The 23,818-nt window shown below is 44.3% G+C and overlaps 10 protein-coding genes and 1 non-coding gene across 11 annotated transcripts; 4 read left to right on the forward strand and 7 right to left on the reverse strand. All coding sequences in view use genetic code 12, as the record gives it.

The window, feature by feature from the left end:
- Positions 1-511: 511 nt before the first annotated feature.
- CXQ85_002851 (uncharacterized protein) lies at positions 512-982 on the forward strand (the record flags this gene model as incomplete). Its single annotated transcript, XM_025486514.1, has 1 exon — positions 512-982. The coding sequence occupies one exon, from the start codon at positions 512-514 to the stop codon at positions 980-982; it is 471 nt and encodes a 156-aa protein (XP_025344064.1).
- Positions 983-1,017: 35 nt separating this feature from the next.
- Positions 1,018-1,617, reverse strand: NUO2 (Nuo2p; the record flags this gene model as incomplete). The annotated part of the gene is made up of 1 exon (XM_025486515.1): positions 1,018-1,617. The coding sequence occupies one exon, from the start codon at positions 1,615-1,617 to the stop codon at positions 1,018-1,020; it is 600 nt and encodes a 199-aa protein (XP_025344065.1).
- Positions 1,618-1,979: 362 nt separating this feature from the next.
- Positions 1,980-2,924, reverse strand: CXQ85_002853 (uncharacterized protein; the record flags this gene model as incomplete). Its single annotated transcript, XM_025486516.1, has 1 exon — positions 1,980-2,924. One exon carries the CDS (start codon positions 2,922-2,924, stop codon positions 1,980-1,982), a length of 945 nt encoding a protein of 314 aa, XP_025344066.1.
- Positions 2,925-3,489: 565 nt separating this feature from the next.
- Positions 3,490-4,728, reverse strand: CXQ85_002854 (metalloendopeptidase; the record flags this gene model as incomplete). Its single annotated transcript, XM_025486517.1, has 1 exon — positions 3,490-4,728. The coding sequence occupies one exon, from the start codon at positions 4,726-4,728 to the stop codon at positions 3,490-3,492; it is 1,239 nt and encodes a 412-aa protein (XP_025344067.1).
- A 323-nt stretch (positions 4,729-5,051) lies between these two features.
- Positions 5,052-6,599, reverse strand: THI6 (bifunctional hydroxyethylthiazole kinase/thiamine-phosphate diphosphorylase; the record flags this gene model as incomplete). Its single annotated transcript, XM_025486518.1, has 1 exon — positions 5,052-6,599. One exon carries the CDS (start codon positions 6,597-6,599, stop codon positions 5,052-5,054), a length of 1,548 nt encoding a protein of 515 aa, XP_025344068.1.
- A 366-nt stretch (positions 6,600-6,965) lies between these two features.
- CXQ85_002856 (alcohol O-acetyltransferase) lies at positions 6,966-8,345 on the forward strand (the record flags this gene model as incomplete). Its single annotated transcript, XM_025486519.1, has 1 exon — positions 6,966-8,345. One exon carries the CDS (start codon positions 6,966-6,968, stop codon positions 8,343-8,345), a length of 1,380 nt encoding a protein of 459 aa, XP_025344069.1.
- A 56-nt stretch (positions 8,346-8,401) lies between these two features.
- CXQ85_002857 (class II fumarate hydratase) lies at positions 8,402-9,865 on the reverse strand (the record flags this gene model as incomplete). The annotated part of the gene is made up of 1 exon (XM_025486520.1): positions 8,402-9,865. The coding sequence occupies one exon, from the start codon at positions 9,863-9,865 to the stop codon at positions 8,402-8,404; it is 1,464 nt and encodes a 487-aa protein (XP_025344070.1).
- Positions 9,866-10,527: 662 nt separating this feature from the next.
- CXQ85_002858 (uncharacterized protein) lies at positions 10,528-12,633 on the reverse strand (the record flags this gene model as incomplete). The annotated part of the gene is made up of 1 exon (XM_025486521.1): positions 10,528-12,633. The coding sequence occupies one exon, from the start codon at positions 12,631-12,633 to the stop codon at positions 10,528-10,530; it is 2,106 nt and encodes a 701-aa protein (XP_025344071.1).
- A 198-nt stretch (positions 12,634-12,831) lies between these two features.
- On the forward strand, positions 12,832-15,954 carry CXQ85_002859 (uncharacterized protein; the record flags this gene model as incomplete). The annotated part of the gene is made up of 1 exon (XM_025486522.1): positions 12,832-15,954. One exon carries the CDS (start codon positions 12,832-12,834, stop codon positions 15,952-15,954), a length of 3,123 nt encoding a protein of 1,040 aa, XP_025344072.1.
- Positions 15,955-16,645: 691 nt separating this feature from the next.
- CXQ85_002860 (uncharacterized protein) lies at positions 16,646-23,309 on the forward strand (the record flags this gene model as incomplete). The annotated part of the gene is made up of 2 exons (XM_025486523.1): positions 16,646-17,137; positions 17,397-23,309. 2 exons carry the CDS (start codon positions 16,646-16,648, stop codon positions 23,307-23,309), a joined length of 6,405 nt encoding a protein of 2,134 aa, XP_025344073.1.
- Positions 23,310-23,522: 213 nt separating this feature from the next.
- Positions 23,523-23,595, reverse strand: CXQ85_002861. The gene has a single exon. It is a non-coding gene; the product is annotated as a tRNA-Met (tRNA).
- Between the last annotated feature and the right edge of the window lie 223 nt (positions 23,596-23,818).

Raw genomic sequence — 23,818 nt, forward strand, 5'->3', positions numbered from 1 at the left:
AAAGACGCCAGCTCTCGTTCCTAAACGGAACAGCATAAGGTTATCTACGGATAGGGATATTGTTTTTGCGGTTACTTCATGTTATTGTGGTTACCATAGGACAGCATAGGTCAGTATATAGTCAAGAACTATTGCAACAACTATGTAGCTAGCTGGATGCTTGCTAGGGAAAGGATGTGGTTGCCTACCATTCACACACTGGGCAGTCACTATACGAAGGGACAGATACCACATACTTAAATATATTAACAGCCTAGCCAAAATTAAAACATCGTGTAACTTGTAGTTCTACAGACATGGCAATAAGGATTGGGTTCCACTATACCTACATTACAACCATAGACGAACCTCTAGATTGACACTGATATCCAAATCACCAGTAGTCTAACGTCAAATGACAAATCAAAAGTACATACTTTCCCTTTTTCATCCTTGTCCTTCCACTATCCCACCATTCCAGCACCCATCAATGGGTTTCGCAGCCACGCGATATACCACTACAACTACTACTATGCTTCATGGAGCTATGGATGTGGAGACCTTCAACAAAGCTCTTCCTGCTTTCCACAAGCTAGCAGTGGAGCACCTTACATCAAATGTTGATCTTCATGTAGAATCCAATTACGTTAAGAGCTACAGTGGGAAATGGTGCAGCTTCATATCCCTTCGTTTGGACCAAACCAACCTTGAGTTTGTGGTGTCATATAATGAGTTTTACCAGGAGCCCGTGCTACATCACCTTCGAGACCACAATCCTGGTATTACAGTAGACATTGAGCAATGTTTTCCTGAAGTGCATCCGGTTCTTCAGAGGACCTTCTTGTTCTTACATCAGTGTGAGACGAAGGAGCTAATGCAATCTTTGGAGCCAAAGCTGCCGGTGAGATACTTGGTTTCATGGTTTGGGATTTATCTCAGTTATATCGATGCTGGCTTGTCGCTACGAGTGCCTGAACAGGCCTACACCTCAGTACTATCTTGATGGATTTCTAGAATACATATATGCAAAAGTGTTGTTTAGTTGACGGCAGAAGCTCTCTCAGCAGTCTTGGTGTCGGTGAAGAAACGGCATGGGTAGACGTCAGTGTCATCATTGTACATGCCGTGAACAGGTTCCTTCATGATGGTCCAGTGGAACTTGTTCAAAGAAGGAGCGACAATAGGCTCACCAACCTCACCCAAAAGCTCACCCTTGACAACATTAGGCTTGACAGTGCTCAAAGTGGTCGACAAGCTGACAATCTGGTCCAGCCCAAAAGCTGCCAACTCTTTGGAGCCCTTGTCACCGATGGAGATTCTGGGCTTCGCAGCGGAACCCAAGGTCAACAAGCCCGAGACCTTCGTCTGGTCAAAGCCATGAATCTGTGGGTAGTTTCTTCTATAGTCACGCTTGAAGTATGGGTTGTTAACAACGTCACCGGCAGGGATGGTGATAGGTTCTTTGTAGTCTCTGGCTTCCTGGATTCTGGCACCTGGAGGAACAGCTCTGTACAAGGAAGGCAATGGGTTACCAGAAGATCTGTTGGGCACAAGGACCAAGACCTGTCTGATCTTCTCCCAAATACCAGCAGGTCTGGATGTGTACTTTTTCCACACGGGAACGGGACCGCCAGCCATGATGTATAGATGTGAAGGTTTGATTATATGAGTATTTTATTCACAAGGTTTTCATTGGCTCCGCGCTGTGTACAGGAAAATCTAGGAAAATATGGCCAATGTCCAAACACCACACAATAGAGGGGGGTGAAAGTCGGTAGGGAAGAAAAGAATATAGTTAGTTAATTTCTACAACAGTTCAGTTTCATTATATATTAATGATGCCTGACACAAGACTAGGTTGTGTGCGCAGTTAGGGATCGTCATGATTTTGCAACCATGTCGCAACCACTGAGATAGTCAAGCCCATGTGTCAAATGTCATTCCAGTAGCGTTAAGTAGATTACTAGAAGCCTCATAAGGCAATGTTGAATATGCTAGAGTTAATTGTTCTTGAGTTGGGTCTTGGATCCAAACAAAAATCTTCCAAGTTTGCCAAAGATGATGACGCCGCAGAAGAAGAAACTGCCAACGTACAAGAATATCGTGATTAGACTGTTCTGATCCAAAACAATGACACCCAGGTTTTGGAAATAGATAATGGCGGATGCCACGAAGGCGACAGTGGTCGACGCAAGGAAACCATTGATGGTGCCGTCGAGCAAAAGCCACAAGGCTGGGTTCACCAAGGACCATGTCATGGCCATTTGAAGCAGCGAATTCCATTCAATGTGTCTGATGGCGTAAGTGATACCCAAAAAGGTAATCAGGGAGCGTATTAAGTCATTAGCCAAGTTTCCACGGTGGTAAGGATTAGGGTTAGAAGAAAGAAGTCTTCTGGAGAAGCTAGGAAGAACCTTGTCAAGCACAGGGACAACAATACTCAACAAAAAGCCTTCCAGAGACCATGCCACGGCGCGATCAACAATCTCCAAGTCATACTGCTTGACCCAAGCCTGGTACAGTTTCCAAGCCTCAACAAAATTCTCCAAGTATTGGTTAATCAACAAGCCCGTTCCGTCAACATGGGCAAGGTGAATGTTCTGTGTGACCTGGTTATAAAGGAATGCAGCAAATGCAACGATGGCTAAACGGGTCACCAGCCAGAGAACAAACTGCCCAGGCGTAGTCTTGACAGTGTGTTTAGGATGCAATTGAGCACTCTCTGGGTGAGCATCCTTAGCCGTGATATGCAATTTGCTACCCTCAATGTACTCTTCCACTTCCTCGTTGTCCTTGTTCAAGCTCAGCGAGGAGGTGTTGTAGATGCCGTATAGCGAGGGTTTCGTGAGATTGAGCACCGAGTCTGTCTTTTCCATCTTGGGAGTCGAAGCACCCGAAACGCTAGGGGAGACCTTCTGCAAGTCTTTACGAACAGGGCTGGCCATAGTCGAAATATTGAGTAGAAGTGGTATGAGTAGTAGATGATTTGGAGGCTGTTTTTTTCTGGAGTGCGATCGTCACCGGTGTCTGGCCCCCTCCTTTTGTATACCCACCTGAGGAAAAAGCGTTCGGCGCCAGGACAAGAAAGAATGAGAGATACAAAGTGGCGCCACGTGATTGTTCGTTAGAGATTCCTTTTTTTGATTCTATTGTGGTTGCACTGCCTGGAATGATTGTAGGTATTTTTAAGGTTTGATTGTCTTTAGGCGATAAGGGCAAGCGCAACTACATAGTGCTTGCGAAATGAGTGCTCAGTATACGATGCAGACTCGGTCAAGTTAATGCAGTGTAGAGTGTCACAAAGAGATGCTGGAGATACCTGCAGCGTTTGCGGCGCTTCAACAAGTCCAGCTTTGACTGAGAAGAAGGTAAGTCGTGGAAAGGATTAGTAACAATTCGACTATATGGAAGCACAGGCTTCAACGAAAGGAACAACAGGCGGCATAATGAAGGTGCTCGGGAAGAACCGGGTATAAATTGAAAGTTTGGATAATATCCAACACGGCATTCTTATTTGCCTAGCTTGACTTTGGTTTGGTATTCGAGAAGTTCCGAGAAGCTTATTGGTCTCACTTCCTTCTTCTTTTTTCTAGGTGAAGCTTTCTTACTCTTCTTGGTGGATTTGCTGACTTTCAGTGTAGATTTCTTGCTCTTGGTCTTGCTTCTCTTCGTATCGGTGATCTCGGACCATTCAATAATATGGTCAAAATCAATATCTGCAACGAGCTTGAGCCGAGGATAAAGTCCGTCTTCTCCGATGAAGAGCTTACCTGGAGACAGAGACAGCGGAGGACTCAGCGAGATGGACAGGGATCTTCTGAATGGAACAAACGTGGTGAATGAAATTGCGCTCTGGGTTGACGGTAGTTTCACATCGAAAGTCGTTTCACTAACAGACAGTGCAAGGGTCCTTGGTGATGAAGGAGTAGATGATTTACCTGTAGAAGACTCACACGCATCAATCACAATGACTTCTGGTTGTTTATCCTGCTTGATTTCCGATTCATCATTGGTCAAGTCAATAACATCCTTATACTCTTTTAGCTTCTCAGAAGGAGTATCTGAGTCTTGACCAGCAAGCCCCAACGCCTCTTCATCTATCTCTCCTCCACACCATTTTGAATCTTTCAAACGTCTTTCTGCTGCTTCAGCCATCGCAGCTTTAAGGTCCGTAGGACGCTGGGTCTTCAAAGGACCACCAAGGCGTCTCGTCTCAGACTTGTACTTCATCTTCGAAACAGCATCAAGTCTCTTTTGCCTAACCGTAACGCTCAGCAGCCATGGAGGCACGTAGGCGCCACCCAACTTGTTCTCTTCACAAACATATGATCCAGAAGAGAACGCAGTTTCATACTTGTTCCGTAGTTCATCTAGTAGAGCATAAAATTTAGCATCATGTGGACCGTGAACATTATGTGTCAACTCGTGAAGAAACGTTCCTATTAGGTCTGACATTGGGAAGAACAGTTTCTCATTGTAAGGGGTTCGTAGTCTAATCAATATCTTCTGGCCCTTATTCACATTTAGTCCCAAAAGGTTTGGGCTCTTCGGCGACATCTCGCAAAGCATACCCACTTTAAAGTTATAGTGGTTGATAATAGGCCCCACGGCCACGGCCATTTGGTGTAAAAGATCTAGGGCATAGTCTTTATCAGGGAACCGTTTCAATGAACTGATGTTTGAGATATTTGCAACCGGTGACTTTCTATTCGGCTGCGTTTTGGCCTTAGCGCGTCCTTCAACAACCATAGCTAGTATAAGTGTTTTTCAGAAGTGTTTTGGGGAATTTTGGAGTATGGCGTTTCTTTTTTTCGTGATTACTGTTTATGTTGAGATGAGGGTGGGCGTAACGTTTTGTGGGGCACATGGTCGCGCCTGATAAGGTGCTTACAGTTTGGTGATAACATACAAAGAAGGAAGTCGGAAGACATAAGAAAAAAAAAAAAATCCAAATCAAAGCCATTACAGCTTCGCTAATATACTAAATCACCTTCTATTCATTCAAAGTTCATTTTATCCTTCTTGCTTGGTATGGAACAGTCTGGAGTGTGGTGGCTGCGAAATACAGTCGCTTAGTTATTCACAGTAGAGTACAACTGGTTCAAGAACTCGCTCACGAAACTGCCAGGGCCCTTGGCGGTTTCTCCGGCCTTTGTACCAGCATGCTTGTAGAGTTTGACAGCACTGACCACAGCAGAAAATGGACTGTACTTTTCTCCGTTGGCACCATCAGCACCAGCTGCAATGAACGCACAGATTACGCTTCCTAAGGAGCATCCAGTACCTGTAATGGAGCCCATGAGTTCATGACCACCTTCAACTTTCTCGTGAGGAACTGCGTCTTCTGACAGTGGGAATGTACCATCGATAATATAGTCGACAGGACCTGTAACAACAACAACAGTCTGGAACTCTCTAGCAACATGCTTACCAAGATCAACAATGGCATCTTCGTCAAGCTGAGCAATAGAGTCAACACCTTGCATGGTCTTCTCGGTAGAAGTCGAGCTATAAGAACTTGTAAGTTTAGCCATGGCTGAAATCTCACCAACATTGCCCTTGATGACAGTGAAGTGACCAGCATTGAGCAAGACTCTAGAGGCGTCCAACCGGGCCTGTGTAGCACCACCAGCAACAGGGTCAAAAAGGACTGGTTTGCCGTGTGCGTTATATTGGCGAAGACCTTCAAGGAAAACCTCCATGAGTTGAGCAGATGGAGTGCCTAAGTTCACCACCAACCCGACTGGTGCTGGAGAGGAAGCAAACTCGTGGAATTCATCGGAAAGTTCCGACATAATTGGAGATGCTCCAATTGCCAAACTCACATTAGCACAGAAGTTCTTTACCACGTTATTGGTGATATGGTGTACCAATGGCTTGGACTTAGTCATTTGCTTCCAAGCACTGGAAACGTCATCCAATGATGCAGCTTGAGAGCTAACCTTGTCTAGCCAAGGAACTGGTGACTGAAGCTCAGCGGAAAGGTGTTTTGTAGCTTCAGCGGCATCTGGAGCAGCCATGATGCAAGACACCACAGCAACACCGTCCACTCTCTTGCCAGGAATGGAGCATTGGAACATCACTTTACGTGCATTGGTGGAATTGATACCCCCAATGGCAACACACTTGACTTTCTGGTTCTTGTGATCCCTAAGTACTTTCAATGACTTGCGGATACCAATAGGACCACAGACGTTCTTGACGTTCTTAGTGTTTGTAGGATACAAAGTGCCCAAACCAACATAATCAGCCACACCTTGCTCACATACTTGAGTAGTCTCTTCGGCATTGCCGCAAGAAACACCCAAGATCTTATTAGGTCCAATAAGTTTCCTTGCAAGGATAGCTGGCAAATCGTCCTGTCCAACGTGAACACCGTCAGCATCCACTGCCAAAGCAACATCAATTCTGTCATTGATGATCAATGGAATGTTCTTAGGCCTTGTGATCTCCAAAACCTTCTTAGCTCTCTCCACAAAATCAAGTGTCAGGATATCTTTCTCTCGGAGCTGCACTATGGTTGCGCCGTTATCCACCGCTTTTTTCACCTGATCCAAGAAAGTGGAGTTTTCAGGCACCATGCCTGGATCTGTGACAAAGTATAGAGAGTAATCGACCATTCTGACTAGATATACTATACAAGGAGAAGTTAATAGTGGTGGTTTTTCCAGTCGAACTGTATCAAGACTCGATACCACTTTCCGTCACTGAGCGCTTTGTCCCTCTAAGCGCATATGCGCTCGGGGATCGCTCGGCTACACCAAAACGTCAAATAACGGTTTTATGGTGTTTTCATCCAACATCAAGAGACATGAAAACTTGAAGGTTCCCCGACTCTAAAAAGAAAAAAGACACTTCAACTTACGGCCCCGAAATGGGGAAGTAGCATGGGGTCTGTGTTCAGGAATAGCGGCATCGGCCTATTTGACTCATAAGTATATGATATAAGTAAGCCATCTCGCAGTCTCCCTTCTCCACAGCATAGCATGAGTCGGTCTCCAGGATTCTACGAAAAGCACTTTCTTCTTAGAAATGCTAACGGGCTTTACACAAACTTAAGTTCCACTGCCAAATACAACAAACATGTTACTAAGGCCCATTTGGCAGAAGCATTGAGGCTCTTGATCAATGAAAACCTGTGGTTCACCCATAATACCTTTAGGGTCGCCAACACGGGTAACGTCTACAAGGACTATGTTACAAGGCCTGTAGATCACATTAACTTCGACTCGGTCGTTCAGTATATCGAAATTGAAGAATTCGATAGGTATGCTCTTGAAAGAACTGTTACCATGCGGGTCCCAGTGAACAGGGATGATGCTCCATTGTGGCGTCTATTGGTGATGGAGACAAAGACAGAGCAATACTTCACTTTTTATGCATGCCATTCCCATTTCGATGGTGGTAGCACCGCCCAATTCCATAAGGATCTTATGGGCTACCTCGGCAAAACCTCTGGCTCTGAGTTCAACGGTGAACTTTACAAGAACCAAGGTACATCAGTTTTACCTGCTGTTGAAACTTTAACTAATTTATTCTACCCGCTGTGGTTCCAGAAGTTTAAGTTCTTTTTTGAAATCAAAACGCCTAAATTATACGAATGGGTAAACTGGATTTTCAATGGATTCAAGTCGCCCAAGTTGTTTGAAGCCGAACCAATCAGCGCAAACGTTGAAAACAAAATTCGTATCATTAATTTACCGCCTTCTGAGGTCAGCAAACTCGTGGGTCATTGCAGATCTAACTCATACACTGTTACTCCATACATCACAGCAGTTGTCAAGCGCAGTTTAGAAAGATTTGTCTTTCCTCAATACCACTCGAATCCAGAGGAGGTAAGCACTAAGCTTTTTATGGCCGTGGAGGGTAGAAGATATTATCCTGAACTTTCTGAAGATATCAAATACGGTGCATTCGTCTGTGGCGATACATATATCATGCCACACCAAGACAACTTTGAAGGAGAAGTCAAGGAGATCCATAAGAAAATCAAAGAGTCAATCGAATCAAAAGAAGGTTTTAAGCATGTCTGGGCATTGAAGATCATGGATACCGTTAATATGCTCAAAAGTTTGATTGGACTGAAAAAGAGAACGACTTTGCTCATCACCAACTTGGGCTCGCTTAAGGAAGTCCCAGATCAGGAATGGCAAATCACTGATGCTTATTTCACACTGAACAATTCCCTCGTTTATCATTTCATTGTCCATGCTGTCTCGACAGCTAAAGGGGGACTCAACATTTGCCTTTCATACTTGCCAGAGTACGAAAACTTAACCACTACTGTTGACGAGAAGGAAGTCAGTGTGATGAACGCTGTGGAAGCAGACATTAGAGCAAGCTTCTCGCGGGCCATTAATCAATAGAATAGATGTTCTTTTATACATGGTTTAGAATTAGTGACAAAATCTATACAAGCCACTTAGTCCTTTGGACCGATCATCTTCTCTGGTCTGACCCACTGGTCAAACTCCTCGGAAGACAAGACACCCAACTCCAAACAGGACTCCTTCAAGGTCAATCCCTTCTTGTGAGCGTTCTTGGCAACCTTAGAAGCAGAGTCGTAACCAATCTTTGGGTTCAAAGCGGTGACCAACATCAAAGACTCGTGCAAAACCTTCTCAATCTTGTCAGTGTTAGCGGTGATACCATCAACACAGTTAAGTCTGAAAGATCTGCAGCCATCAGCGATCAATCTGATAGAGCTCAACAAGTTAGAGATCATAACAGGCTTGAAAACGTTCAACTCGAACTGACCAGAAGCACCAGCGAAAGTGATAGCAGTGTTGTTACCCATAACCTGAGCAGCGACCATAGTCAAGGCCTCGTTCTGGGTAGGGTTAACCTTACCAGGCATGATAGACGAGCCTGGCTCATTCTCTGGCAAGGACAATTCCCCGTAACCACATCTTGGACCAGAACCCAAGTATCTAATGTCGTTGGCGATCTTGTACAAGGACACAGCGACGGTGTTCAAAGCACCAGAAGCCTCAACGACAGCATCGTGAGCAGCCAAAGCCTCGAACTTGTTTGGAGCAGTCTTGAAAGTCAAGCCGGTCAACTTAGAGACCTCCTCGGCGATTCTAGAGTCCCAACCCTTCTTGGTGTTCAAACCAGTACCGACAGCAGTACCACCCTGAGCCAAGTAAGACAATCTTGGGACGGTAGCCTCGACTCTCTCAATACCGTTGGAGAGCTGCTGGGCGTAACCGGAGAACTCCTGACCCAAGGTCAATGGAGTGGCATCCTGCAAGTGAGTTCTACCAATCTTGATAATATCGTTGAACTCCTCGGACTTCTTCTGCAAAGAGTCACGCAAGTGGGTCAATTCTGGGATCAACTGCTTGGAGATCTCGGTGACGGCAGCAATGTGCATCACAGTTGGGAAAGTGTCGTTGGAAGACTGGGACATGTTACAGTGGTCGTTAGGGTGGACAGGCTTCTTAGAACCCAACTCACCGCCCAAGATCTCAATAGCACGGTTGGAAATAACCTCGTTGGCGTTCATGTTGGACTGAGTACCGGAACCAGTCTGGAACACCACCAATGGGAAGTGGTCGTCCAACTTACCCTCGGCAACCTCGGTGGCAGCCTGCTGAATGGCAGCAGCGATCTTTGGGTCCAAAGCACCGTAGCCCTCGTTGACAATGGCAGCGGATTTCTTCAACACACCGAAAGCTCTGACCACTGGCTCAGGCATACGAGCAGCAATGCCACCAATGTCAAAGTTCTTCTTGGATCTGGCGGTCTGAGCACCATAATATTTGGAGCTGTCGACTTCGATCTCGCCGAAAGCGTCGGTTTCAATTCTGGTAGAGGCCTTCATGAGGTTAGCAGAAGTTGCAAATGAACGTGTGAGGTTCGCTGATTTGGCAAGTCTCAACATTTTTTTTTTTTTTATTGCTAACTTTTTTTTGTGTTGGGGAGTGTGTCCTTTGGATACTAAACCTTGGAAATTGTTAGCGCACGGATCCAATTTTTTTTTTTTTTTTTTCGTGGGGTCAACCGCTTTTATATAACGGGTCCACCCGGAGAGTCTCGGAAATCTATTGGTCGCGCTGCTCGACGCATACATGGCCCAGAAGTGCTTGTGATTGGGAAGTAGGGGGAGGTTTTGGTGGGTGGTTGTTGGAGAATTGGAAGGGGTAAATAAAAGGAAGACATTGATGGTGGAATGGATTTATTTGGTTGGTTTTTGGTGAGTTTGGGTGGGATGTTGTTGTGCCTTATTCTCAATATCTGTGGTAATTAGCCGAACAACGGGAAAGTGTCAAGTTGGGTGGTAATGGTAGGTAAAGTAAAAAGTAGATAAAAAAATATGAAATTCGGGTACAAATTGTTTGGGAATATTGGCTGAAGACGCAATTGACTACTTTATAATGCCTGCTTCCCTTCGTTGATGGACTTGGGCTGGCTGGGACGGCTGCGAAATGTTTTGCAACCATGTTACGTGCCCAGAAATCCCGTTCAACCGAGCTACCGGATTATCTACACTTTTTGAAACATACTATGCCAGGTGCAGGTGGGCAGGTTCCTGCTATGTCTATTCTAATTCTGTAATTCTTCTTCGTTTGGCCAGGGCCAGTCTTGAAGACTAGATGCTGAGTCAGGCACACTCTTCCAGTGCTTGATGTGACGCTGGGCAAACGGAAGCGGTAATGCTTGAAGTAACGTCAATAAAGTGTCTCTGGAAGGCACGAAATGCAACTGTTCCCACCAACGAAGGATCTCTGAGAGCTCGGATGTGTAGTCACAGTCTTTGAGAAGAGTGATATAGAGCTGCCAGGTCTTGTTGGAAGGCATGATTTTGGAATCATTGAAAGCTTCACTTACATTCAATTTAAACTCGTAAACGGCCACTTGGGTCGCATGGAGGTTATTCCAACGAAGCCGATGCTCTTCAGTAGAATTCCATGACGCTGCTCTGAGAAGTGCAACGAGGCAGTTCTCGTCAGGCGGTGTTGTACCTAATTCTTGCTGGTACAAGTTGTATAGGTCCTCAGCACGTTGAGTGCTTTCACCTGCAAGCATCACTCCAATATTATTAACTGTTTTTCTGTCAATGCAAGAGTATAACTGCCGAGCACATTCCACAGCTGATTGCGAATTGCAAACTGTCTCAAGGTACGGTCTTGACGCTGGTATAGTATCACTGTTTTGATACAATATCTGAAGGTACCGATTGTGAACAATGCCTTTGAATGGCTGGAACATGTTAGCGCTTTCAAGCTTTGAAATGAACTCTTCCATTGCTTGGATCGTTCTTATTGGGTGAAGGAGTGTGAGGATTATCTGCTTAGAAATGATAAGGTCCTTGGATCTAGGGAGAAGCTGATCCAACACTTTAAGCGACCTTTGCTCTGATAAAAGACCGAGTTCAGTGAGCTTAGTCACGAATGCAAGCCACAATGTGGCAGAAGACTCATAGTCCGACATGGCAACATTAAAGCTATGCAATAGTTGTTCTGGTGAGTTGGAAAGATAAACCTCCGCCATATATGCCTCAACAGATACATCGGGAAACTGAGATTTAGCATACTTAAATAGTTTCTGTGCTTTTTCATCAGAGACGTAGCGAAGAGCTATTATCACCGCCATAAACCCAACTTGTGAGAGTTTTCCATGTGTAAGGTACTTCACTAGAAGTTCTTGAGACCTTATTACTGCCATTGCTGTTTGGTTAGATGGCTGCTGGGTGTGTATGAGGATCACAGACAAGGTCCAAAGTAGCTTATTGATTTGTGCTGGGTCAAATAGCTTGAAATTAAAACCAGAGTTCTTCGATGTGAAGTACTTGAGATTATGCTTGGTGAAGTCGTAAAGACATGAATGGTCGTAATGCACGCAGTAATAACTGAGGTTAGTCATGATAGTTGTTATGTGGGATGACTTCTTGTTGTAGTGGCGTCCAATTAATGCGATTGAGTCATGCCAAAGACTTAGTTGATCATGGAGCTCTTTCCGAGACATTGAGGTTCGTAGAAGAATGTCTGAATAAATACAAGGTGGAATATAGGTTGCTTCACGAAGGTGACGCTCAGCGTCAGTAACAGAAGATGCAAAAAGGCTTCGTAGCCATGTAATGAGCGTGAGGGATGTGTCTTTATAGACTTGGGGACAAGCAGCACAAACTATAGCTAGTGATTTCTCGATGACTGCTAATTGGGATCCTGAGACATGCAGAATGTTTGACTCTTGCAACAAGATATGCTTAGCATCAGCTAGAGACGAGTCCAGGACACTTGCAAACTTTTTATTCGAACCCATTCGCTTTTGAATAAGATCAAGATGCTCGATCTGGGTTTCCCATTGCCAGTCTAAATCTGGCAGGCCCTTAAGGCCAATAAGAAGGTGGAATAGGCCCACCTCTAGCACTGATTCCTTGGAAAATGGAGCAGGAATATGTGCCTCTCCCAAAGTCACTGTCTCGTTATTACCGTACTTCTGAAGCCACACAAAGAATTGTGGTAAACTAGGCTTGACCTTAAGAGCCTTCCCATTCCTATACCTCTTCATCTCGGTCTGTAAAGAGTTGTATAACTGCCGATGAGCCCGATCTGCCAAGCGCAGGTAGCTCGAAGCAAACCTTATGCCTGCAAAAGATGGTCGTAGTCGACAGCGGATTCTTAATATGGAAGCTGCCGTCCAGGCCATGGCTATACTCTGTATCTCTCTAAGGTGAAGTCTAAGTGAAAAAATGTATGCGCACTAAAGCTGTGATATCAACAGTCCCATTACCAAGGTTGCGAAACTCACCCCACAAGAACTCGCCACAATTGGTGAGTGCACAATTTACATTACAAAGACTTCTGGTGCTACAAGACTAGGTCTCTACACGTTCACTATATTCAGATGTCTCTAGACCCACATTATAGGGCTTTGCTACGAAAGAGTTTAGGCCCTGCTGCTTCTACAGGCCCTGAGAGGAAGAAGAGGAGGAAACATACTACGCCACCTCCACCACCGCCGGCTCCGAGTGAAGATGTGAATGACGACAGCCTTTTTGGCTCTGATTCCTCAGACTCGATGGAGTTTGAAGATGTTGATACTGAAGGTCCGAGCAACCATGCTGCTACAGAGCCTGATGCATCTAGCACGGCTGAAGGAGATGGTGATGGGATCCATATTGATGAAAATGATGGTGACGATTCAGATGACTTTGAGGACCTTGAGGATGTGGACCTCGAAGCAATGCTTGAAGAGCCTCAGAAAGAGCATGAAACACTTACATTTACGATTAACGAAAAGAAGGAAGAGGAAGCAAAGGGGAAGCGCAAGAAGGTCACTGTGGTGCCTAAGGCTGAACGTCATCGCCGTAAAATAGTTCACCAATTGTACATTATGGCGATGGTTGCACACGGAGTCATAAGAAATAAGTGGTGTAACGATAAGACTCTACAGCGTCTACTAGTAGAGGATTTCGCAACCGGCCTCAAGAACCACTTTGACCCACCAGCCAAGCTCATTGATTACGTCAAACAACGTCATTTTGTTGAGGGGCTACAAAAGCTCGTGAAATATTATCGTTTTAGAGTTATGGCCCAAGGACTTGTACGCAAAGACTGGGGAGAGTTACTGGTGAAGCAAGAGCTGGTGGTCCGTAATGTGGATCAAGATAAGTTTAGACAGATGCTATGTGCATTTAGAGGTTCCCGGGATCTAGGAGCTCAAGGATTTGTATGTCTACTAAGAGGATACGGACTAAATGCTAGGCTAGTCTTCTCTTTGCAGCCGCCTGATTTCAGATCAATTACGCCCGCTAAGAAGGAGAAGGAAGATGAAAAGGAGAAAAAGCCGAAACATGAAGAAAAACCAAGATCAGAATTCGATCCCATTTTCATACCAGATTCCCGTGGTGCTCTACTACTGGGTGTTCGAAGAGGTGAGTCAAAACCGAACCCAAGACAGAGATCGAAAAAGAAGTTCAATTTCCCGATATCTCCATTTCCAGTATTTTGGGTAGAGGTCTGGAACCCGTACCTGAAAAAGTGGATCACCGTAGATCCAATTGTTAATCAATCTGTGGAAGTTATGCCAATGCGCAAGAAAGGAAAGTTTGAAGCTCCAGCCCTGGATCCAACACACCAGACTTTATATGTTCTTGCATTTGACAAGGCAGGAGGGATTAGAGACGTCACCAGAAGGTACACCCAATACTATAATGCGAAGACAGTGAAGAAGAGAATTGATTACCTCTCCGACAAGGATGAACATTGGTTTGAGCAGCTACTAAAAGCAGCTCGTTCAGAAAGGAAGTACGGTTTACCCGACATTAAGGAGACACAGGAATTCATTTTAAGAGATCAATACGAAGGCGTTCCTAATAATATGGCTGATTTCAAGAATCACCCACTCTACGCCTTGGAGTCTCAACTACGAAAGGACGAGGTCATCCATCCAAACGATGATACTAGCAAATGTGGAACTTTTAGACCCATGAACAAGGATAGCGTTGTGCCAATCTACAAGCGTTCACACGTTTACAGGCTACGAACAGCTAAAGCGTGGTACCTAAGGGGTCGGGTGCTTAAGGTTGGAGCCCAACCGTTGAGAACGAAAGAAAAGCAACTTGCTCAAATGGAAGAAGAGGATGAAGATGGACTTGTGAGATTATACGCTGAGTTCCAGACCCAACTTTATCATGCTCCGCGTATTGTTGATGGTGTTATTCCTAAGAATGCTTATGGAAATGTCGAGATCTTCGTTCCGTCAATGATGCCTGAAAATGGATATTTGGTTCAGGTTTCTGAAATTGCATCCATAAAAATGATCGAAAAAGCTGCAAAAGATATTCTTCACATTGACCATGCTCGAGCAATCGTGGCATTCGACTTTACAGAAAAGAGTTCAAAGAATAGAAGATCGCCTACAGCCCGTGTCGGTGGAGTTTTGGTGGACATGCAATACAAGGAAGCTATCGATCTCGTGTTGGAGGGATTGATTGAACTTGAAGAAGAAGAAAAGAGAAGACAGGTCGAACTCACTGCATTGAGAGGCTGGAATTTCTTCCTCAAGAAGTTGATGGTTATGGATAGACTTAACAAACAGCACGGCAAATTACAAGGAGAAGAAGAAGATTCGGAAGCTGAAGATGAAGGCTATTTTAGTGTGGGAAGTGAAGATGAATCTGGCGGTGACGATACCTACAATAATCATGAATCTCGAGAGGAAAGATTCCAAAGGAGACATGAAGATGAACGTGCTCTAGATGAATTAGATGACGAGCAATTTGGTGGCTTTTTACCAAACGAGGAAAACGCTTCCGTACCCGCAACGCCGCCCCCGATTAGCGGCCCTGCTGAAGTAGCACCCAAAGAGGAAGATGAAAGGAGTGATTTTGAAGAAGGGGGATTCATGGTGCCCGAGGAGTCCATCGAGCCAAAGGAAACCACCGTACCAAAGGAAGATCCTGACGATGGAGGTTTCTTGGCTGAAGAAGGGGGATTTATGGCCCCAAGCCCATCGGTTAAGGCTGAGTCGGCTAGCCCGGATCTACATTCCCCTGAAGATGGAGGCTTTTTTGCTCCCGAACCCTCCAACGGTGTTGGTGAAGGTTTAGATGATAACGCTGAAAATCCATCTGATAACAGCGAAAGCGACGATTTGAGTGACGGCGATGGAATGGATTTCTCTTTCAAGCCAACGCAGGAGGACAAAATTTCCCCACAGAAACACGAGGAACCTGAGTCTTCAGAAGCGAGGGAAGCGCAAAAAGAAGTCATCGGCGACACGGCTGCAAAACAAGGGGAAGCGTCATTGCCAAAGAAGGAACCAGTAAAGTTAGACGAATCAAAGCGAACGAGTCAAAATGGGCCTGCCAATCTTGTTGCACCTGAAGTGGCTGCTGGCAGGACTTCCAGTACTGAGAACAAGACTTCGTCGTTTGAGGAACCTGGGGAATATGATGAAGAGCTACAGAATGAGATACAAAGAGAGGAGGCCGAATTGGGATTTGAATACAGTGACTCTGAATGATGGAAAAAAAGGGGTTTTCAAAGAAAAGAAAACGTTAATTGAATGGCACTGCCCCCACCTTTTTCGGCTTTGAGATGCACCAAATTATGAGAAATGACATATTTTTGGAGGTGACATTTTCTGTCATTATCGCGTGCCCCACTATAGATTTGCGCTTTTGACACTTTTGTGCTGCACCTAGGCCGATAAAAGCGCAACTCACGACTGATATCAATTATGGTCGAGCGGGTACATATATCACCGAGTTTGCCCCACCATCTTATTCTGCTGCTGAAGAATTATTCGCTTACTTTTTGTGCTACTTTGGTGTTCTCGCTGTGGATTTAAAGCTTTACAAGCAATATTTGCATAAAGAACCTTTTCCAAGAACAATAGCCGAGAACTAAAGCACTCCACAGTTGAACCATATAACTCAGTTATGGGCGATGGTGTAGCAGTCAACGTCCTAGGCACTATAGGAACAATCCTATGGTGTATTCAACTTGTTCCACAAATCATACGAAACTTTAAGATCAAAGATTGTACTGGTCTACCGCCATTAATGATGTTTCTTTGGGCCGCAAGTGGTGTACCCTTCAGTATTTATTTCTTTGGTACTGACGGCCTGATCCCTTTAAGAATCCAACCACAGCTTTTTACGTTTTGTTGTACAGTGACATGGATGCAAGCATTGGTTTATCCACCAGTGGCAATGCCATGGCGTAAGGTGCTAATAATTGTGGGCTCTTTTGTGGTGATCTCTGTTGGGCTTGAGGCAGGCCTCATTCTCTGGCTACGTCCGCTCTACAGAGACGGCAAAGAGTGGCCCATGTTGGTGATTGGAATCATTGCATCTATCCTCCTAGCATTAGGCTTAATACCCCCATACTTTGAATTGGCTAAGCGTAAAGGCCGAGTTGTTGGAATCAACTTCTTTTTCTTGGCGATGGACTCCTTTGGTGCTTTATTCTCGTTGGTCAGTATTGTTGTGGGCACGATGGATATCATGTCCATGGTCTTATACGCCATAGTTATAGCATTGGAAATCGGCATTTTCCTCAGCCAGATAGGCTGGTATCTTACAGGCGGCCGAAAAATCATACGGGAAGAAAAAGCACATCGACGCCTAGAGAAGGAAGTCACCATGGCTTCTGATGCATCAGAAGACATCTCAGAACCCACCAGAGAAGACAAACACACTCTGGTATAGAACCCCCACCAGGACATTTTATAGACTATTATTCATGAGAAACGACCATCCAGAAACCGCTTCTTTTTTTGTAGCAATGGGTGAGACATCTATTTTGCACCCATTACTCTCTATCGTACCCGCACCAACTTACTAAACCTCCACTGTTAAGCGCGACTTCAAACATAGTGAACATACAACAGGCGAATACAGCCCTAGCTGCAATGGTACGTACAATGAACGCATGATGGATGGAATTGGAAACTAACAATAGTCTGCTTTCTCCCCTTTGAATGTTGTGGACGACCCCTCGTCCAAGAAGGACTTGGAGGAGAACCATACTAGAGAGATAGAGATAGAAACGGCATTCAAGACCTTCCAGGAAGCCATCACTCTCCAGAAACGAAAACAGTATGTGGAAGCATATGCAAAGTATAAGGAGCTTCAGAAAAAAGATGTCATATATAATCATTACTACGAGGAGACGGAGTTTGTCAAGGGTCTACAGAATGGTGGGCTCAATACTCGGCCTGATGAACTAAGCTACTTGTCCCAGAACGTCAAGACAATACGATACCTATACTTTAGGAATAGGGGGTTTCTATATTTCCATATTCTCCAGAGTGGGAGCGATCTCGTCGAGGAAGTTCGCCAGAAAGACCAGTCGCTTCCTGATGCTCAAGAGATATCCGAGAATGAGTTCACCAATGAGCTTTTTTACCTGATGATTGACGACTTTGTCAATTGCTTTGTATATCTGGAAGTTGATGAAAGTCTCCTACGGCTTTTATACGACCTTTTCACCTACTTTGACTTGAAGAAGCTCGCTAGGTATACGTTGGAGTACACGCTACTGCTAAGTCTGGAGAGCGAAGATGTCATCAGTGTGTTACCTATGAATGAGTGGGTGAAACCTGTTTGGGAAGAGTTCAAAAATAAGGGACTTTCGGTCGAGTCTGTCTCTCCAGGACTAGAAAAGAAGCTTTCCTTCCTAGCTCCAATCCGCGAGGAGTTCAACGGCCAGATCAACAAGAAGTATCAGAAAAATGGCCTCCATGTCACTGTTAAGCCGCAAGCGTCTTGGCTGGATGTGATTCTGTCATTTAATCTGGCCATCAAGCAAGCACAAGACAAAGAGAAGCAACAGGATTTCCTTCGATACTCTTCCTTCAAGTATATTGATCCATACGTTGCGTCGGAGTCTATGTTGGACTTTACAGTTTATTCATTCCCAATGCCAGAGAAAGACTCGACGCCTCTTCCAGAGCCAGTAACTGAGACAAAGCAAGAGGAACCAAAGGAAGAAAGCGAAACGCACAACACAGAGAATGATGATGTTGTTCTAATAGAAGACACGGCTTCTGCCACCCCTGTACCGTCTGCACCACCAGCAACTGCTGAGAATCTACCTGAAAAGGTAGCCGAGAAAGTGGCCCAACGTTCATCTAGAAGGTTGAATCGTGAAGAAAACGTTGTTTTTGAGCTTGACGATGTTCAGCTAACAAGACACCATTATTTCGAAACGGTTGCTTTCTTCAAGCATCTCGACGAATCATTCAAATCTGCTTTCCATACTGATGTTGATATTTTGCATGACGTCGTCTGCCATATCGTGGACTCAGACGTAGCATCCACTTCTCCAACTTATGTTGCAGACTTTGTCAGAACGCTTAATGAATGGAGGCCTCACATCCATACTGAGATTCTTTTGTCGACCAAAAAATCGGGAGTCAATAGTAGCGAAGCTGATGCCGACAAGCTCAAGCTTTTGGATGTGTTGACGCATTTCGGTAACCTGAACTCCGCCGACTCTGACTCAATTGCGGAACTTTTTGATGATGTTCAAGATTATGACTATATCAAGAGTACTTTGCAAAAGGCGCAACAGCACAAATACCCCAGGCAAGCTCGAATCGATATTTTGTACCACTTGCTTGGTGAAGACTCGCCTCCAATCCTAGAGTATTTCTGGAGCTCAAGTCTCTATGACAATGTCAAAGAATGGGTTCTACAGCTCGAAGGTGACATTTTTGAACTGTTAATAACTCGCAACAATGGCACGCATGAGCGAATTTCTACTATTAATGTTTGCTTGGCCATTTTTGAAATCCTCGTCGATGCTTACATCTCACTTAAAGGTAACGTGGACAAGATCTTAGGTTCTGAGAACAAGAATGGTTTGACAAAAGCTGCTAGACTGAGCTTGAATAGTTTAACTGTGGACCTTCTTCATTATGAAGAACGTCTCCGAAAGCAAAGCGAGCTTCTTCAAGCAAACATTTTCTCTGAGTTTGATATTCAAGAAGTCTCTCAGTCAGAAGCCATCCATTATTGTCGCTATATCTGGCTGTTGAACTATCTTTTAGCATCCCAAAGTTTCACCTGGAAAGAGAAGAAGTTCGTCGTTATCCATCTCCAACGTCTTGGTGATGTTTTTAAACAGTTTCCCGACCTATCATTGTCGTTCCCTAATTATACAAACATTGGGAATTTGAACGCAGAGAGTTTTGGTAGGCGCTTGACTACATCGTCTATCTTATCCATTTTCTCCAAGATCTTATGGAGCGAAAAGTCAGCTAAGGGTGGCACAGAAGAAACCATCATTCTACTCGAAAACATTCTCATCGAAAAGGGAGAGCAGTCCGCTTCAACTGTTCCTGATACCGACAGTAGCTTGGTGTCTTCTGTTATACATGGTAGGGCCAACCTTGACAAGTCGTCACTTTCAAGCGTCAGTGAATTCCTTGATGTTTGTCCTATCGACCTCAAATTGAGTCTTTGGAATATTCTTTTCCTGTACTACGAGGATACCAACTCATTTGAGAGCTTCCAAAGAGGCTTTGAGCAGAATGTCAAGTTTATGTTGTCTTACTTCAAAGGCGACAAGTATTGCGAGATCAAAAGCGATCGTTCAACGATTTTACTTAATACTCTTAATTACTTTGGTGGATACCTTCGCATCTTTTTGAAGCATCTTGCAGCTAACGGTTGGAAGCTTCCGATTAATGATTCAGCCAACTCCTTGGAAACAGTTGGAAACTTGGCACAGATCTTTGAATTATTTTACTGCTTTAGTTTACACGAGGAGGCAGCTCTTATAACGGGTGCCAAATTCTCTGTTGAGGTCAAATCTAAGAAGGCTTTCCAACGCTTGAAAGATTTCTGTATTGAGACGATCACAGTTATCCTTGTTTATGCTGTTAATCAAATTAAGAGCAACGGTCCCGATGAGCAGCCCATAATTGATTTACTTCTCCTAGTACATAACCAATTGGGAATTAGGAGACTATGTGATTCATCAAACGGAGTGTTCCTTAAGCTTGCGGAAGATACTTTGGTTGTGCTCAATAATAGACCTGATCGGGAGTTATCGCAACTCCTTTCATGTCGTTTCCACTACAAAGTCAAGATCAATGATCAGTTCCCAACTGACCACGGCACAGTCAAGTCTGCTGAGTTGGATAAAGCAAGTGCAACTGAACTTGCTAAATTTATATTGCCTTTATGTTTCAGACACAATCCGCTTCTCAAGGTTCCAAGAAACGATATGAAGCAAGTTATTGATGATATCTTTGAAGTGTTGAAAGAGCTCGACCTTGATTCCGATAAAGTGCTTCTTCAGAACAATGCCAAGATCGAAATGTTTTATCAGAACACTACTATTGACGCCAGATTCATCAAGCGAGCCTTTTATGGTCTTCATGATCTCAACTTCCAAAATCCTCTCAAGGAGTATACTGTCGCTAGCAGGGGATTGTACTTTGTTGAAGCCATCTTCATGTTCAACTCATACAAGATCAGAAAGAAGTCTGCCCAAAGTAGGACAGTCGAGCTTGAAAAGATTATCAGGTTATTGAAAGATGATTTAATTTCCCAGAGTGGACGTGTCGAGTCTTGGATCCTTCTTGGTCAAGCCTATGGATACATTGTCGAAGATGACTTGATCTGGACTTCTGATAAGCTCAATATTATTGAAAGGAAGGTACTCACAGCCAATCTTCAGAGACAGTCTTTGTTGAGTTACATTATGGCTATCAATCTCTTGACCCAGAAGGGACTTACTGAGGCTGAACATTATAAGCCTGTCATCAGTGTTGCTATGAATTCATTTGTCAAAGAATTATACAATGCAAATCGTGAGCCGTTGGACATGATTGCATTCAAGACTCAGACTAACGCCAAATTCGTTAGAAAGCGTCAAATGACCATGATGCAACCGGTGGCTGATCAGGCAACTCTTACTCACTCGTTCTGCTTTAAGTTAATGCAAAGATGTCTTCACCTTGCAATCAAGTCGAATCCTGAAGAATGGACATCTCACTACTATTTGGCCAAGCTCCAAAATAAATTGGGCAAACCACCTCTTCAGGTATTAGATACATTGTGGAAGAGCAGCAGGGTAGCTTTCATTCACAGCACCACTGCTGATCCCTTCTTGGAACCGTCATATTCATTGTGCCTGTGGATTTACAAGTATTTCAAGGCTGGCAAGATCACCCTAGATCAGGCATTGGACTACTTGAAACGTGACAATACATTGAAGGTGAAGGCTTCCACGAGCCTTGACAAGCCGGAGGATCTCTATAGGCTCTTAATCGGGTGCTTCAAGACGATCAATTCTTTAGACAAGCGAGGTTGGTACCATAAGCAATGCTACCGGATGGCAGTGATATACTATGATGAGTTTGATGACTTTAGACAGGCCCGGAGCATCATGTCTAGATTCTTCACTTTGAAAGCTACCAACAAAACTTACCTTCAAATGTGGAAGCCAGAGCATGAAAGACCCGGAAAGCACTTTGTCTACATGTACCAGTACACTGAGTTTTACATTAAGTTGTTGAGAAGAGAACTTGACCTTGCTTCGTTGGTGCTTATGTTACCAAAACTTAGACGTGCTAATTCCACCATGATCAAGCTCTATTTTGCATGGGAGAATATCTGCTCATCAATTTGCAAGCTCATTAGAGTTGTTGCTAAGGTTGAGGATGGTTCTACTGAGAAGTTTTTGTTCATGAAACCATACCAAAGCTTTGTTAATCAAGCTAAGGCATTGAACGAAGCGATGAAGGGGAAGGGAATCCCGAAGGAGTTGAAGCCACATCTTTGTTATTTGCATGTTATTAACGATATGAGAAAACTCAACAACGGTTTTGGACCTACATCTTTGATTGATGATACTTTATGCTCTGTTTACTTGAAGGTGTTCAAAGATCAAACCGAGAAGCTTGCATTAAGCGAGAAGGAGGAGAAGTCCAAGGACTCAAGCGTGCCACCAAAGGAAGCAACAAAGGTCAAGAGACTTGCCAGACGTGATCTTTTCCCATATATAACGGGCCTTGTCACAACGATGAAGAGAGATGTGGAGTCTGTGCTTAAGGATCAGCCCGACATCTTCAATGACTTTGTCAAGGATTACATTGAAGAACGGAAAGAGTCATACCGCATCCAAGAGAACGGTCAGTCACCTTCTGGGGCCCAAAATGACTCTGAGAAAGCCAAGTCGCCAAGTTTATTACCGGCACCGACTATCAATGATGCTCAAAGTACTCAACCTTCAGACGCAGCGCCAGGAACCCAACCGGCTCCCGTTGGCGCACAGGCACCTCCTGATTTGGCCTCGACGAGTGAATTGAGTTCTTCCTCCCTTAAAACAATAGCAGATATGAAAGCAGCCTACACTACTCCTGCCCCTGATGGTACAGATCTGAATCAAGTGAAACGAGAGGCAGCTGATGAAAGAAGCACGCCACAGGTTTCCAATATTACTGCTCCACTGCCTGGGCGTACTGGACCTCGTGCTGGTATCATAAAGAAGAGTTCGGTGGATACGGAGATTGAGAAATCCTTCCAAGCACAAACCGTTCAGGATGGACTGGAAGCTAACAACGAAGGCCAGAAGCAGCAAGATCATATTGAAGCTCAAGCTTTGGAGACTACAGAGGAGGTTGCTGAAAATGGCGATAAAGAAGCTCTGGCTGATGGGACTCCTGGACCAGCTCCAAGTGAAACAGATACCAGAGAAGTGACTGATGGAAGTGTAGCTGAGAGCAGTGTTCCACCAGAGACCGAAAAGGAAGATGAAAAGGATATCAATAATTCTACCCAGGAAGGTGAGAATGATGCAAAACGGTCACTTGAAGACGATGAAGAGCAAGTCACGAAAAAGCAAAAGACAGATGAATAAAGAGGAGTATAACAGTTAAATAAATGAGGTATGGTGGACTATGTAAATGCATTGTAGCTAGGCGAAATGACTTTTCGCAGCATATTAATTGGAATCAAGAACGAGCTAGACATTCTAAACGTCGATAATACACATTAAAATTGAACAAAAAGAAAACTCGTAGTCGTCAGAAATCAATAAAAAGGTTAATTCTTACAAAAATATAAAAAATAATGCTCCACGGGAGGTTCGAACTCTCGACCTTCAGATTATGAGACTGACGCTCTGCCTACTGAGCTAGTGAAGCATTAGTTGAATCAGAAAGTGCGCGTCTAAGATAAGTCAAGTTGGCTTAAGTACTCAAAATGATCCACAATTTACGAGTTTTATAGCTTCCTGTTATTCACGTGCTAAATATGCGTTCTACAGTAGTTTCAGAGCTCAGGAAAGCCCCAGGAATGTTTTAGCGATGATATTATATTTCTTATATGAAAATGGTTGGATTAGTGAACGCTCTATAAATGAGCGAG

This window comes from Candidozyma haemuli (assembly GCF_002926055.2).
Source record: "Candidozyma haemuli strain B11899 chromosome Unknown D_2014730914, whole genome shotgun sequence".
Taxonomy (NCBI): Eukaryota; Fungi; Ascomycota; class Pichiomycetes; order Serinales; family Metschnikowiaceae; genus Candidozyma; species Candidozyma haemuli.